Source organism: Pristis pectinata, chromosome 5 (assembly GCF_009764475.1).
Source record: "Pristis pectinata isolate sPriPec2 chromosome 5, sPriPec2.1.pri, whole genome shotgun sequence".
Lineage (NCBI taxonomy): Eukaryota > Metazoa > Chordata > Chondrichthyes > Rhinopristiformes > Pristidae > Pristis > Pristis pectinata.
Genome location: NC_067409.1, coordinates 104,042,920 through 104,059,562, shown reverse-complemented (window position 1 = coordinate 104,059,562; position 16,643 = coordinate 104,042,920). Strand labels below are relative to the sequence as shown.

General features: G+C 42.8%; 1 protein-coding gene across 1 annotated transcript in view; it reads right to left on the bottom strand.

The window, feature by feature from the left end:
* The window catches only part of LOC127571000 (A disintegrin and metalloproteinase with thrombospondin motifs 16), a 167,196-nt gene extending 151,782 nt beyond the window's left edge, over positions 1–15,414 (bottom strand). Inside the window, exons 1-4 of the mRNA XM_052016972.1 lie at positions 15,332–15,414; positions 14,250–14,361; positions 13,630–13,726; positions 7,831–8,156 (exon numbers count right to left, since the gene is read on the bottom strand). Coding sequence (XP_051872932.1) covers positions 7,831–8,156; positions 13,630–13,726; positions 14,250–14,361; positions 15,332–15,414 — 618 coding nt within the window. The remainder of the gene's footprint in view (positions 1–7,830; positions 8,157–13,629; positions 13,727–14,249; positions 14,362–15,331) is intronic.
* Between the last annotated feature and the right edge of the window lie 1,229 nt (positions 15,415–16,643).

The following is a 16,643-nucleotide window of genomic DNA, read 5'->3' as shown; positions in this document are numbered from 1 at the left end:
GGTGGGGAATAGATGGACAGGTCATGAGGGTGGGGGAAAGAGAAAGAGAAGGAGTGAAGGGGCCACAGGAATAAGGGTAGACAAAGGGGGAGGAGGGAGGGAGAAAAAGGGGAGGGAGAAGAGGGGAGCGGTTACTAGAAGTTAGAGAAATCAATGTTGAGGCCGTCAGGTTGGAGACTCCCAAGGCAGAATATGAGGTGTTGTTCCTCCAACCTGTGTCTGGCCTCAACGTGGTAGTAGAGGAGGCCATGGATAGACATGTCAGTTTGGGAGTGGGATGTGGAATTAAAGTGGGTGGCCACTGGGAGGTCCTGGCTGTTGTGGCGGACAGAGCAAAAGTGCATGACAAAGCGGTCACCCGATCTGCGTCGGGTCCCACCAATGTAGAGGAGGCCGCACTGGGAGCGCCGGATGCAATAAATGACACCCTCAGATTCAGGTGAAGCGCTGCCTCACCTGGAAGGACTGTCTAGGGCCCTGAATGGTGGCGAGGGAGGAGTTGTAGGGACAGGTGTAGCACTTAGTTGCAGGGGTAAGTGCCGGGAGGGTCATTGGTGGGGAGGGAGGAGTGGATAAGGGAGTCATGGAGAGAGCGATCCCTGCGGAAAGCGGAGGGGGGTGAGGAGGGGAAGATGTGCCTGGTGGTAGGATCCCGTTGGAAGTTGTGGAGAATGATGTGTTAGATGCGGAGGCTCATGGGGTGGTAAGTGAGGACAAAGGGAACCCTGTCCCTGTTATGTCGGGGGTGGGGGGAATTGGGTGAGGGGAGACGTGTGGGAAATGGAGGCGATGTGGGTGAGGGCTGCATTAGTTGTGGTGGAAGGGAAATCCCTTTTAGTTAAAAAGGAGGACATCTCAGATTTCCTGGAATGGAAAGCCTCATCATGGAAACAGATGTGGCGGAGGCAGAGGAACTGGCAGAAGGGGATGGCATCCTTGCAAGAGACAGGGTGGGACGAGGTGTAGTGAAGGTAACTGTGGGATTGGGTTTGTAGATGTCTGTAGTTAATCTGTCTCCGGAGATGGAGTCAGAGAGATCCAGAAAGGGGAGAGAGGTGTTGGAGACGGACCAAGTGAATCTGAGGGCAGGGTGGGAGTTGCAGGCAAAGTTGATGAAATTAACGAGCTCAGCACGGGTGCAGGAAGCAGCCCCAATGCAGTCGCTCTGCAGGTAATTTCATAGTGCTTAGTCAGCAGAACTTTTAAAAGGCTCACTTTCAAAAGATCTCAAACCGTTAGTTAACGATCAAAATATTTTTATGGCACACTCCAAAAATTAAAAACTGAGCAGATCAAATGGGAATTTTATTTTATTTTCAGATCCACTGATTTCACCAAGTTACCAGTATCCGTGAAACTGCTACAAACATCCATATCAGCTGCACTCATTGAATTTAGGACTCACGGCAGCTCGTTCAACAGAAGACAATTTCAGAATAAAAGACAAGTCATCCAGTTTACAATCTGGGGACTAGTCTTCTAAGAAGATGCTTCATTCATCTCTAATTCACCTGAGGAATCTTACATGACAATGACCAAGTTCTTTGATGGAAAGTATCTAGTTCGGGATGGAAATCAGCATCAAGAAAACAGTTGCCATATCACAGGATACCAACCGCACACCCAAAATCAACCCCCATAATGAAGGTCTGGACAACGATCCTTTCTGCTCCCTCAGTTCAATGTTTACTAGCTTATTTAACTTTGATGAAAACTGGCAAAGCTTAGACACCTTTGGTACCCTTACAGTGTGTGTCTGGACCAAGATTGTCCATCTATCAGACTTGTCCCCTTAGTCTTCTTCTTTACAGCTGTGAAGCTTGGATCAAATACTCAAAGCAAGAGTGGAGATTGGCCAACATCCATTCTCAATGTCTTGGAAAAATCCTTGGTCATTAGTGACCAATGGATCACCAACAAGATCTGTCAATAGAATGGACTGGACTTCTGCTCGAGGTTTCACTAGCTGGGACACATGGATCATCTGCCAAGCACCATGTACCATGGACAACTCAAGAATCAGGATAGATACGATAGTGGCAGGAAAGTTGTTTCCACTGGTAGGTGAGACTCGAAGTAGGGGACATGGCCTCAGGATTCAGGGGAATAGATTTAGGATGGAGATGAGAAGGAACTTCTTTTCCCAGAGAGTGGTGAACCTGTGGAATTCTCTGCCCAGGGAAGCAGTAGAGGCTAGCTCATTAAATATATTTAATATACAGTTAGATAGATTTTTGCATGGTAGGGGAATTAAGGGTTATGGGGAAAAGGCATGTAGGTGAATCTGAGTCCACGGCCAGATCAGCCATGATTTTATTGAATGGCGGAGCAGGCTCGACGGGCCAGATGGCCTACTCCCATTGTTTATGTTCTTAACCACCCACGACATGGAAGAGAACAGTTCCAATCCAGCAACAAGGTCAAGGAAGATCTCAGGAAATTCAGTATCTCCACTGAGAAAGTGGCAGAACATTGCTCACAACTGCTCAGCCTGGAGAAGCCAAGTCACGACGGCTGCAGTCATCGCAGAGAGTCCGGACTGAGGTCCATTAGGGAGCTAGGAAATATAGTCTGTTCTCACCTCCATGTGATGAGTGGACCTATAGCCTGTGGAAAGATTCATCTGCCTCCTTCCACAGAGCACCCCTGCCATTTCACCAGTCAAGTCCCATTCACCAACACCAACTGAGGTCGATCAGCTAACTTCTGGGGAGTTGGTCCCATTCACCAACTCCCCAGAAGTTAGCTGATCTACCTCAGCACCCGGTATTACAATACAAGCAGTTCCCAAGTTACGACAGGAGACTGATCATAGCTCAAACAGTTCATGAATCGGATATGAACAAAAACAGCATGTGGGAGAGGGTCACAGAAAATGCTGTGACAGGAGAGCGAAGTGGGCACAGTAAGTGCGGCCACCAGCTCGCCTCACTGATTCAGTGCGTGCAGGTCTGCTCAGTGCCCCCAGCCCTGCTCGGCTCGGCCTGACTGTTACAGCTCGGGGATGGGGTGGGTGGGGAGAGAAGGTAGGTGGAAATGCCCCGTTCCCATCCAGCAGGAGGTGCCTGCAGCCCCGCAGCAGCTGGCAAATCCATCCCCATCCCAACTTGCTGGTTGACATGTCCGGGGCTGTCCATAAGCCAGGCACTTGTATCTGGGGAGGATTATTTTTTCCCCCAATTTTAAATTTCTCATCCCTTCATTTTACGCTAGTCTCCATAGCCTTCCATGTTCTGTTCCCTCTGGCCCAACAAACATCCAACACTGCTCCATTGTCATTGTCCCATCACTGATGAACAGGCCTGTAGCTACTTCAGCCCACAGATCATAATTGATATTGGTTTATTACTGTCACATGTACCAAGGTACAGTGAATAACTTGTCTTGCATACCATTCATACAGATCAATTCATTGTATACAAGCGCAGAGGTAGTACAGGGTAAAACAATAATATAATGGAGAATAAAGTGTAACAGCTGCAGAGAAAGTGCAGTGCAGGTAGACAATAAGGCGCAAGGTCATAATGGGGTAGATTGAGTTCAAGAGTCCATCTTATTGTACTAGGGAACCATTCAATAGTCTTATAACAGTGGGATAGAAGCTGTCCTTGAGCCTGGTGGTACGTGCTTTCAGGCTTTTGTATCTTCTGCCCAATGGGAGAGGGGAGAAGAGAGAATGTCCAGGATGGGTGGGGCTGGCTGCTTTACTGAGGCAGCAAGTAGTATAGACAGAGTCCATGGAGGAGAGGCTGGTTTCCACGATGTCCACAACTCTCTGCAGTTTCTTGCGGTCACAGGCATCTTTCTTCTCCTTAAATGTTTTTCCCTCAATGTTTTGGTCACCTGTTCAAATGCCTAAGTGTATCACTCACTGTCAATTTTAATTGATAACATAAGACCATAAGGAGCAGAATTAGGCCATTGGCTCATCCCCATCGAGTCTGCTCCGCCATTCGATCATGGCTGATTTATTTTCCCCTCTCAACCCCATTCTCCTGCCTTTTCCCATAACCTCTGACACCCTTACTAATCAAAAATGCATCAACCTCCACTTTAAATATACCAATGACTTGACCTCCACAGCCGTCTGTGGCAATGAATTCCACAGATTCACCACCCTCTGGCTAAAGAAATTCCACCTCATCTCTGTTCTAAAGGGACGTCTTTCTAGTCTGAGGCTGTGCCCTCTGGTCCTAGACTCTCCCACTGCTGGAAACATCCTTTCCCCATGTCCACTCTATCCAGGCCTTTCAATATTCAGTAGGTTTCAATGAGATCCCCTCTCATCCTTCTAAACTCCAGTAAGTACAGGCCCAGAGCCATCAAACGCTCCTCATACATTAACCCTTTCACCCCAGGAATCATTCTCATAAACTTCCTCTGGACCCTCTCCAATGCCAGCACATCCTTCCTTAGATATGGGCCCAAAACTGCTCACAATACTCCAAATGTGGTCCGACCAATACCTTATAAAGCCTCAGCATTACATCCTTGCTTTTATATTCTAGTCCTCTCGAAATGAATACTAACATTGCATTTGCCTTCCTTACTTCTGACTCAACCTGCAAGTTAACCTTTAGGAAATCTTGTAGTAGGATTCCCAAGTCCCTTTGCACCTCTGATTTCTGATTTTGCTCCCCATTTAGAAAATAGTCTATACCTTTATTCCTTCTACCAAAGTGCATGACCGTACACTTCCCTACGCTGTATTCCATCTGCCACTTATTTGCCCATTTTCCAACTTGTCCAAGTCCTTCTGCAGACTTGCTGCTTCCTCGACACTATCTGCCCCTCCACCTATCTTTGTATCATCCACAAACTTTGCCACAAAGCTATCAATTCCATTATCCAGATCATTAACATATAACGTGAAAAGTAGCAGACCCAACACAGACCTCTGCAGAACACCACTAGTCACCGGCAGCCAACCAGAAAAGGCCCCCTTTATTCCCACTCTTTGCCTTCTGCCAGTCAGCCGATCTGCTATCCGTGCTAGTACCTTTTGGGTAACACCATGGCAGTAATACAATAGGTTTTAAAAACACTCATGTAAAGTGCATTGGGATGTGTCACTATAAACCACTATTACACTGTATAGAAAATGCTTAGGTGTGTGTTGTACACATAAATGGCAATCTAATCCACCCAATTGTAGCCTTATCACCTTATATTCAGTTATCAACCAAGGAATGGAAGCCATCATCTACACTGCTCTCAAATGACAACTACTCAACAATAATCTGGTCACTAATGTTCAACTTGGGCTCTGCTGGTAGCACCTGACCCTGAATCTCATTATAGCCTTGCTTAATATATGGACAAGATAGCTGAGTTCAAGGAAAGAACATGATTGCTCTTGACATCTCGGCAGCATTACACAAAATGTGGCACAAATCAGTCTTAATAAAGCTGAAGTCAGTATGGATCAAGGGAAAGCTTTTCACTGGCTAGCGTTATACCTAGGATAAGGAAAGATTGCTGTGTTGTTGTAAGTTATTCCCTCTTAGCTCCAGGACACCACCACAGGAGTTCCTCAGGGCATGGTCCTAGATCCAACCATTATCAATAAGCTTCTCTGCATCATCAATGACTATCCTCACTTTTGACTTTGATGGAGTGTTTCAATTTCCATTCAAAACCTTGGATGATAAAGCAATCATCCAAGGTTTTGACAAGATCTGATCAATATCCAGGGATGGACTGCCACATGGCAAGAAATTTTCACCTTACAAATTTCAAGGCATGATCATCTGAAATGTGCAAAATTCTAACGACAACACTTCCTATCCCGCCTATACCATTCACAGCATTACCATTGTCAAGCTCCCCTTTCATCGTCATCTGAGGGTCATCATTAACCAGAACCTTTACTGGACCAGCCACTAAGCACCACAGCTAAAAAAGCAAGCCAGAGGTTTGTATTCTGTATTGAATAATTCACCCAAATTTCCAGGCGTAACACTATTACAGCACCAGTGACCCGGGTTCAATTCCGGCCACTGTGTGTAAGGAGTTTGTATGTTCTTCCCATGTCTGTGTGGGTTTCCTCCGGGTGCTCTGGTTTCCTCCCACATTCCAAAGACGTACAGGTTAGGAAGTTGTGGGCATGCTATGTTGACGCCAGAAGCGTGGGGACACTTGTGGGCCGCCCACCAGAACACTCCATGCAAAAGATGCATTTCACTGTGTTTCAATGTACATGTGACTAATAAAGATATCTTATCTTATACTATTACCAAATCACATGTCGGATATGTGGTGAATGATCTGCACTTGGTTGTATGAGTGCAGCTCCAGCCTTGAAATGATACTGGACAGAGCAGTGGCTGGATCAGCACACACAACACTCCAGACACTCCCTCCCTCCACCATTAGCACAACAGCAATATAGCTGCAGTATGTCCCAACAACAAGATACATCGCAGCAACTCACAAAGGCTTCTTCAACAGCTCATCCAAACTTGTGACCTCTATCTACACCAAGGAGGACAGGTGTTACAGCTGTACTAGTTGCCATCTCCTGCAAACTCCCTTCCAAATCTCACACCAGACTTGAAAACATATTGCCGAGCCTTCATTGTCTCTGTCAAAAATCCTTGAGCTCCCTACCTAACAATATTGAGAGATCATCATCACATGGACTGGAGCAGTTCAAGCAGCTAGATCACCATCACATTTGAAAGGGCAAATAAGGATAGAAAAAAGATGTTGGCCATTGCATTCCACTATGACTTTCATTGTAAATTGCACAGGTACCATTAAGCCAGTGTTAAAAATCGCTTATCTATTTTTGTAAGGGAAACAAGTGACAATGATACATTTACTGCTCACACTTAGTGTCCTAGCTGAAATACTTCCCTAAAACTCTTCTGTCCTTGGTTGAAATGCACTTACAATATGCAATTTACAATGAAAGTCATAGTGGAATGTAATGGCCAACATCTTTTTCCTATCCTTATTTGCCCTTGGAAATGCATTACATAGGGAAATATGTGGTGTTAAAAACAATGAAAGAAAGGCAACATATCCAAATCAACATAACATGTGACCTGGAGTGAAAACACAAGGCCATGTCCTCCTTTGACATTGCTTTTTCTATCCTCAGGTGACATGGAAGTCATGTGACAAGGGCTGGGAAATGTTGATTTAATTGCTCCATCTTCACTAAGGTTCAAACAACTGTATGCTCCAGCATTGAAATAATCAAGTTCAAAGGCTGTAGGTAACATTTTTGCTGTGGAATTTAGGTCAAAATGGAGACTAAAACGAACCTTTGTTTTTTTTAAGCCGTATAGCCGTTTGATCCATTCCCCTTGAAATGAAAATATGTACAGTGCCAAGATGATGTTACGTACACTTAACCGAATAAACATCCCTGTACACACCGTGATTCAGTTTGCTTCACATTTTGTGCGTTGTAACACTTGTGCAGACCTGCATGTAAGGTGACGTTGACAGATAGGGAGTGTTGTCATAGTCAAGTTGATATTACATTCACTGTTGGGACAATCCGAATATTGGTTGTCCCAGCTCAAAACACTGTTCATAGAGAAGACAGATCAGGAAACTACAAGCCTGATCATGAAATTAATCTTCAATTTTTTTTTTAAATAAAAGAAGCTCCATTTATAAACCCAGTTGGTTAAATTTTGGACACCACACAAGCAGTTGAACTGAAATGGATGTGCAGCTACAAAAATAATATTCAGTCTTGGCCAACAAAGCAATAACATTCTGCAAATCAGTACTCTTTTGGAAATAAGCTCAACTTGCTATCCCTCTTTAACCTATCCACCCACATTTAGTTAAAAAATAATTGGTTTGACTCACCAAGCCTTTGCATGTAGAAAGTGCCACTGAAGAGTTGTTATGTGATATTAGAGCACCTTGGTAGAAGCACAGCTCCTCTGGATGATAATGCTCTACAGATTTTAAGCCTCGTTTCCCAAAAGTCTGAACTGTAAATCCAGGAGGAATTAGGCCTTCAGAAGTCCTTAGCTCCAAGTGAAATTCCTTACCAAAGCCATTAAGTTTGAAGTAGAGAGATTCACCACCAACATTATGTATTGATCGCTTCTTTCTCTGCCGATGGATTACTGTCTGAGAGATGTAATCACCGCTGCTGTCAGCTTCATACGGAGTCACAATTTCGTATTCTGTGGAAGAACAACCACATCTGTTAGTTTTAGAGCAGTGTCACCTCCTCAAAAGTGTGGTCATCTCCAAATAAAAATATCACAAATGCAATAAATAGCATTTTGAAATTATTTTAAGTTTATTGTGACATGTCGATTTATTGTGTACATTTGTTTCAGAGTATTCAACTGAAAATGTTCTTTAAAATCATTTTGGGCTTAAAACACATCTTAAAATGATAGGCAAGTTATTTTTAAGTCAATATTCCCCAGGGGTGTTTGTTCCTGATTCAGCTGGGATTTCAAGTACCCTATTGAAATATGCAAGTAGGATTGTACATTGAAGACCTTCACTGAATTTAATACTCAAGAACTTTGACATGTGAAAAAGCAAACGCAAAGACAGGTTAATTCTCTCTTTCTTCACCTCGCCTCTGTTTCGCTTGTCCATTTCTTGGGTCTTGCTCAGACAATTTCCCTAAATTATCATGACAGAGCTTCCTGGGCTTTTGTAAATTCCACTGAGAGATAGGTCAGCAAAACATTCTTGGATACTACCTTTCCTTCAAATGAAAGGCTGCATCTGTCAAAGCTGCTTAGCACGACTCACTGAGAACTGAAATGCATGTTCCGCGTGGGAAAATCATAAGTCAGGGGTTGTATCCTGCCACGCTGTGGTTCTGCTCTTTAAAAAGAGTTAAGGCAAAGTTGGACAATGTGCTTTGTCTGCAATGAACAATGAAAGGTCTTTGCCTTTCTTTGAATTCATTCATGGAAATAAGATTTTGTCAAGAAACATTATTTATGCAAACTTTGTAATACAATTTAAAAAATAATAAATTCCTGCCCAAGTTTCACTTTTGTGGCTTTCATTCAGTGGGTTACTCCCTTATAATTCACTTCAGTCTGTGCACCATCTTACGTGGAAAAGCCTTAATATGCAACAGATATTATGGCGACATGTCAGGTCAGATCTTGCTGGCTACAAGCAGCATTCAGCTAGTTAAACAACAGTAAGTTCACAACTTTTATTTTTGCACAGTCAAATGTGCAATTCCCAGACTTACTGATGGACTCGGTATGCAGAATCTGTCAGTCTGTTTCAGTGCTGGATCCCACGTGGAGACCAGCTGTGAAGCCCAGGCTTGCCGAGATTCCCCAGTATTATAATGGGATGAAAAAAAACTGAAACGGGCTAGCGCAGGCATAGGATCTGCCACAACATTAATTTCAATGGGGACTGCAGGGAAGTAGATTTGCAAATGGAAAGGCTACTTCTTTTTTACTGAAATTATTTTGCTTTAGTTTACTTCTTTTATTAATTATGTGACTTTTGGTGGTTTTATGTTGATAATTTTTAAAAATTATTTACTTCAACTTTAATAGTTTTAAAATATCCATTTTAGAGACATTTAGAAAGTCTTAAGTGATATCCTGAATCTTTACAGCTGGCAAAACTGGGGGTGGAGTCTCTGATGCTCTGGGCCGACATGATTGGCCATCAGCCCTTGGATCAGGCAACTACAGGTGTAAGGCAAGAGCAGTCCAGATGGAGGGACCAGCAATGAGTCATCCATCAAGTTTTATGGTCATAGACACATACAACATGGAAACAGGCTCTTCAGCCCATCCTGTTCATGCCAGCCAACAAATACTTGTATACAGGTGACCCTCGAGTTATGGCCATTCAAGTTACGTGAATTTGCCCTTACAGGATTCACAAATCGCAACCCAGAAATCTGAGATATGGAATAAAGTTACCTCTCATGGAATGTGTGTGTGAAAAATAAGGTAAATTAATAAACACAATTTTTTTCCAACTTGCGTTTCTTAATGCACATGTGGATGACACGGCTTTGCTTTACAGAAGATCAAGATGTGGACCATTTGCAAGGAACACATCCACCCCCTGTAACGTGGGGCACGATGTATGCTAATTCGATTTTCTAGCACTTGGACCATAACCTTCTATGCCATGACATTTCAAGCACTCATTTAAGTACTTCTGAAATGTTGTGAAAGTACCTACCTCCATACCTCCATCATTTCCTCTGGTAGTGTGTTCCAGCATTCATTTGGAGCTACTGATGTTTACAGATTTTTAAAGCCTGGCCATTCTGAGAGGGCCAGAATTGCAAAGCACACACTGTCCAGGAAATTTTTTTAAAAATCTGCAGATATTTGAAGTCAAAAACATAAATGGAAAAATGCTAGAAGCACTCAGCAGGTCAGGCAGCATCTGTGGAAAGGTTTACTGTTTCTCCTTCTGTAAATGCTGCCTAGCCTACACTCTTGTCTCTTCATCTGATGGTCACACTCAATGCACTTGCTAAGAGGATTCTTCCCCTTCCTCGCCCAAGCCACGTGTAGCGCCCCTAATCCTACTTTAGCCGAGATCAATTTATTCACGACGGACAAAGAAAAAAATCAAAAATTCCAAGCTAACCTATGTTGCATGGTTCCATAATAAAGTGACAAAAACTATAGTTTAAATACACATAACGTCCTGTTAAACTTGACTGCAATACTGGTTTTAAATATTGGGGCAAATTTTCCCATTGGTCCAAAATTGCTGACTACCTTCCCCAAGTAGTCTTCTGATGGGATGCCTGCCTGCCAGTGAAGCCTAGTCTCCGGGCTCACCTGCTGTCAAAGCTGCCACTGTCATTGAACAGTTGTGAACATCTTTGACATTCACAAGCATTAAGAAAGACCTGGGATATACTAGAAATAAAAATATTGTTACAAATATTAATTTTCTGTTTTACAATTAAAATACTAAAATGCACACACATACAAAATCAATTTAAAATATTGAAACTAACTTAAATAAATAGTAAGAAATAGTTCTTTTCAGCTTTCTCTAAGCAGCCATCATCTCCCTTTCATTTGAAATGGGGACCACTACACTTACATAGTGTAAGGGACAGACTTCGTGACCTGAGAGCTGGGAGATCAATGAAAATTCATGCTGTTGCATTGGTGTCCATGAGCAATTCACCGATACCGTACAGAGACAACCAACATAGCTAGAGCAGAAGATGGCTGCAGGTCAATGCCAGTGATGGACAGTGAGACTTCTACAGAGAACCATGGATTGGCTGGAGAATCAGCAATGGCTTTGGGTCGCTAGATCAAGTCATTATGTCTCTGATGCGTGTTTTAGTTTACACTTGGAGGCAAGCCACACACAGCTTGGAAATTATTGGGTGATAACTTATCTGATCACAGGAAACACCTTTGGATGTTTTAACCACATCAAGGTTGATATACAAGTATAATTTCTTATAGGATTCACTGGAATTTAACAGTGCATCTAACCAGTTTTATATTGTTTAAAAATGACTAAAAATAATGTGGTTATCCAAGTTTTTTTTCTCCAACAGATTAATATATCTATCTTTGAAGCAAGATGCTGAATGCAGACATTGTTGCATGTATTAAGATAAACGTGGCCTTGAATAAGCAATTGATTATTTGTGCCTGTATGAGTTATTCAGCTGTTGGCATATTTACATTACTAGTCATTATTGCAGTTGGAGTTAACAATGTTAAAGCTCACGAGAGTTGCCAGGAAGATATATAAACAGCACATTTAAAATGGCTTATTGATTATTAATGGACATTATGCAAGCATACAATATCCTGGAAAGAAAAAACAATTGCTTTATTGCTGGCATAGAGGTGTGGATGCTCTCTGGTGAATATTCAACAGTGACATAACTAGTGCAAGAAGCACCATGAGGTGGACAATTGATTCAGAAACAAGGGGAACTGTCATAATATGTTCAGCAATTTGATTGTGACTGCGCTTTTATTGTGTAATTTAGTTTAACAAGTAAGTCAAAACTCAAGTTTCCTAGGATACATAATCTACTTAATGTCTGATTATGGAGGAAAATAATCCCATTCATTATTCTATGTAATGATGCTGAACGTACACACTAAGAAGGATTACTTCATGAATTAAGCATGCATTTACTGATGTACATGACACTTGAACACCTGAACTTGTGAAACTTAGCAAATCTAGTTCTTAATTTCCAGAGAATTAATACTGCATTTCAAACGTATGGGTTTCGCATTCCAATCTTCCTTCACCTTAACATTACAATGGCTACTAGTTAATCCAAGCAACCATACTACAGTGTTTCACTTTTAAGTTCTACATCACATATTCTACTTCAAAATAAAATTTTAACGTGGGAGCATTAACAGTCTATTACCAATGAAAATTTTAAAACATGAATTTCTATTTGAGGTAAACTCATAAAAATGATGACAATGAGGTGTGGGGGGATACAATTTTAAAAATAGTGTTGTCATGAGGCATCTAACCACGTCAATGAGAAAATGTACTTGTTTATACATTGGAAATACACTCAGACAAGGCAACACAACTTTGCATTACATATTTGTTTCCATGACAATCATAGCACTTCTGCATACTATAAGCATACTTCTGCATACCAGGCCATCTGTTTGAACACCTTATGATCGACAGATTGAAGGAGGAGGAAGCCAGCAAGTTGTTAAATGGACAATTCTATGGTCAATAATGTTTAGATTAATTATACAGACGGATGCCATTTGTTCACTTCCTTAAATGACAGGAATAAACTTTTGTTTAAATTTAGAGATTATGCGCTTTTTTGGACAAATCTCCCCCTAACTCGTTTTGGCCTTGGACCTTATTGTCTGCCTTGCACTGCACTTTCTCTGCAACTGTTACAATTTATTCTGCATTCTGTTACTGTTTTTCCTTGTACGACCTCAATGCACTGTTGTAATGAAATGATCTGTATTAATGGCATGCAAGACAAAGTCTTTCACTGTACCTTGGTAGGTGTGACAATAATAAACCAATTTACAAAAGCGGAAGGCGGCAGAGCTTTAGAATTCAAATGCACTTTAGTTGCATTGAAATACACTATAATCTCATCACTAATTTAGAACGTTTTATTTCCTAAACCTGGGATTACTCCCCCCCCCCCCCCCCCCACACACACACACACACACACGCTGAGTTCTCCAGCTTTCCCTTTTTGCAAGCGGACTTCCAACATATACTGAATTTTATCTTTTAAGCATCATGCAAACGAGATTGATATTAAATAATTGATTCCGTTGTAAATATTTTTTCCATAAAAAGTCAAATCAATAAAATCAAATTTAAAATGAATGCAGATATTGCATCAATAGGTACAAACGACTAAAAATAAACATTTAATTCTGTAGGTGAAATGTGCGGAGCTCCAGCCTGACGTTTCGCAGTTCTGCTCTCCAGGGTTGAGACACCGCAGTAAACCTATCTTCCCTGGGTTGGAGCACCCTCTAGCGTTGTGTTGAAGCCCGTTGCACATCTCACACAAGACTCAGAAATTACAAACAGTGCCTTTTTCGCCACGTAAACATGAATGCAGCGTGTCCTGACTATTGGTGTTGAAGCCAGCAGCGGCATCCTTTATCACACCCCAAAGCCCTTGATACTTACCGCTGTTGTAACCCAACACTAGCGACTCAAACGGTGACACCTGATGGACTGTCCTCCCGCTTCCAGCGACACGAGTCGCCTCAACAGCAAAGCCACTCTGAAAGATAATAATGAGACGATAAAGCTGGACAGAAATCATACATTTATCTGAAACGTTCCACTTGCTATTGCAATATGCAGATTTAAATTTACTAAACAGGGCAGCAGACACGCGACGGTAGAATTGCACAGGTCCAACGTGCCTTCAGAAGTGCCATCAGCAACAGAAGCTGGAAAACCGCAAACGCTCTTCTGAAGAACGACCCTCTGTTTCTGTCAATGACCGGCAATGGGTCCATTGCAACCTCCAGAACCTGCATTTTTTGTATGTTCTATCTCAGAGGGAAGAAAGTGTTCTTTTGAATATTGTCCCTAATGATGGTTTTAATTTGGGGGAAGAAAAAAAATACCAAGTTCAATAAATAGAAGTTTTGCTTGCCAACCCCCCGAGTTTTCTGATAGGGCTGCCGCGTAGGAGGAAGCCGGTTGGAGCTGACAGGTACATCGGGAAGGAGAGGCGCCTTGGCCAGTCACCCACACCCCGGCTGCAAGCGCCACCTCCAGCCGCTTTCCGCACGCACTAAGCCGGAGCGCTGAAGCCGGCTCCGCTCGCTCTCTCTGACGGCTTGCAGCACTGAAGTGGAGTCCGCACTCGCTGTCTTGTGAGCTGCGACAACTCGGATCTGTGTCTGTCTGCAGTTGTTAATTTGCAAGTGTTGCTCAAAGTCTTGCTGCTGCTATTTCCCTTCCTCTGCAATGTGTTGCCTGTGCCTGTCTACAGCACTGAACTGACTGAGCAGCAACACCAGTGTCGGTGTCCTAACTTACTCCCTCTCGCACATACACATGTGGCTTTGTGAGTTGAGCTCTCTTCCGAGCGTCGCGCTGTCAATCATTCCGTCCTTAGGGGCGAGGTCGCTGAGCCTCTGTGTGCGCGAGTCTTTGTATGTGTTGATGTATATCTTTCTGTCTGTCCGTGTGCATGTGTGTGTCAGCAGTTGTCCAGGGCTGCATGTCTATTAATGTCCACGTCTTGTATGTGTGCCTTTAGGTCTGTGGGACTCTATTTCTTGTATGCACTGTCTATGTTTTTGTGTGTGTCAGCTTGTCTGTCTCTATCTCTCTGTGTGTGTGTGTGTGTGCATCTGTGTAAGATATCTTTATTAGTCACATGTACATCGAAACACACAGTGAAATGCATCTCTTTTTGCGTAGAGTGTTCTGGGGGCAGCCCGCAAGTGTCGCCACGCTTCCAGCGCCAATGTAGCATGCCCACAACTTCCTAACCCGTACGTCTTTGGAACGTTGGACGAAACTGGAGCAGCTGGAGGAAACCCACGCAGACACGTGTGTGCACATGCAGACGGAGGTAGACTCAGTGAATGGTGCGCATTTCTGCTCCCACAGCAGTTACAAACAAACCTCTGCTGGTTAACAGGATTAAAACTATAATCAATAGACTAACTATATTCTATTCATTTCTGCGGCTGTCATTTTTTTTACTCAACAATATCAGACATAAAACAATTTCTGGGGATATTGGCTTGCACCAGCATCAGTTCACTGACATGCTCCCTTATTTGCTAACTCACATTCACTTTCCTATTTATACCTTGTCCCCTTCTCAGAACAAAAAAAATCACACAGTTACTTGCATCATTACCTGTCATCAGTAACTGAACCTGACACTGAGCTTGGTTCCTGCAAGTGAACATTTTCAGCTAAGCATGTACATTCACCGTCCATTTATCCAATCACTCTCCCTCTTTCTCACTTTTCCACATTTGTTCCTCTTCTCATTCATTTGCTTACCCCCGCCTGTTTTATCTTTGCACCCACTTACTCTAACACACCTGCGGTAACTCAGTAACATACTCATCTTCCAGCACTCATTTATGCCCTCGCATTCAGTCATGCCCACAAGATTCGTGCGCCCGTGCACTCTTTTGTGCTCACTCATAATCATCCACTTTACCCAAGATGAAATGGAAAGAAAGCTTCGTGCTCATCTCAGGGCCTGAGAACTTTAATTACTTTTCATTTCATTTCCCCATTTCTATCCTTAGACAGCTCAGTAACTTACTTCAGATTCCTCCTTACCTTCTTGTTCCAGGGAATTCTGAGACAGATCCTTGCATTCCCTTGAAGTGCAGCATCAGGAGCCTCAATTAAATGCCTGTCCTGAATTCAGGGCAGAACTGGAAAATAAAATGAAATCCTCTGCAACATTTCAGATGAGTTAACAGACTGCACACATAATTACTTTTCAGCTGAGTGCCCTGGGGGAAAATCTTCCTTTGAAATATTATCTGTAAATTGTCTTTTTAGTGATATCTTGATGTTAAATTCAACCCCTGACCAATTAATGGACAGCATGGCCTGAATCTTATGATACATTCAGGCAAGTGGATGGTAGTAATATTTTGAAAGTTACTTCCAGGAATCACCAATGCACCTGTTGAACCCATTAATGATTGCACAATGTTCAATTCCATCTGCTATTAGTCAGTGAATGAGGCTTTCTCACCTGTGTGCAATAAGACCTGGACAACATTCAGGTGTGGGCTGATAAGTAGCAAGACCATTCACATCACAAAAGCTGCCAGGCAGTGACAATCTCCAACAAGAGAGAGTAGACCTACTTACTCTTGATAATCAATGGCATTACCATTACTGAGTCCCCCACCACTGGCATCCTGAGTGTCACCATTGACCAGAACTGGACCAGCCATATGGCTGGAAGACCATATGGCTAGGTATCCTGCTGCAAATAATTCACATCTGATACTCCAAAGTTTCTCCATCATTTACAAGGCACATAACAGGAGTGCAAGGAGTACTCTCTATTTGCCTGAATGAAGGCAGGTCCAACAACTTCCGGACCAGATGAAGTGCACCCTTGGGTTCTGAAGGAAGTGGTTTTAGAAATTGTGGAGGCATTGGTGATAATTTTCCAGGCATCAATAGACTCTGGC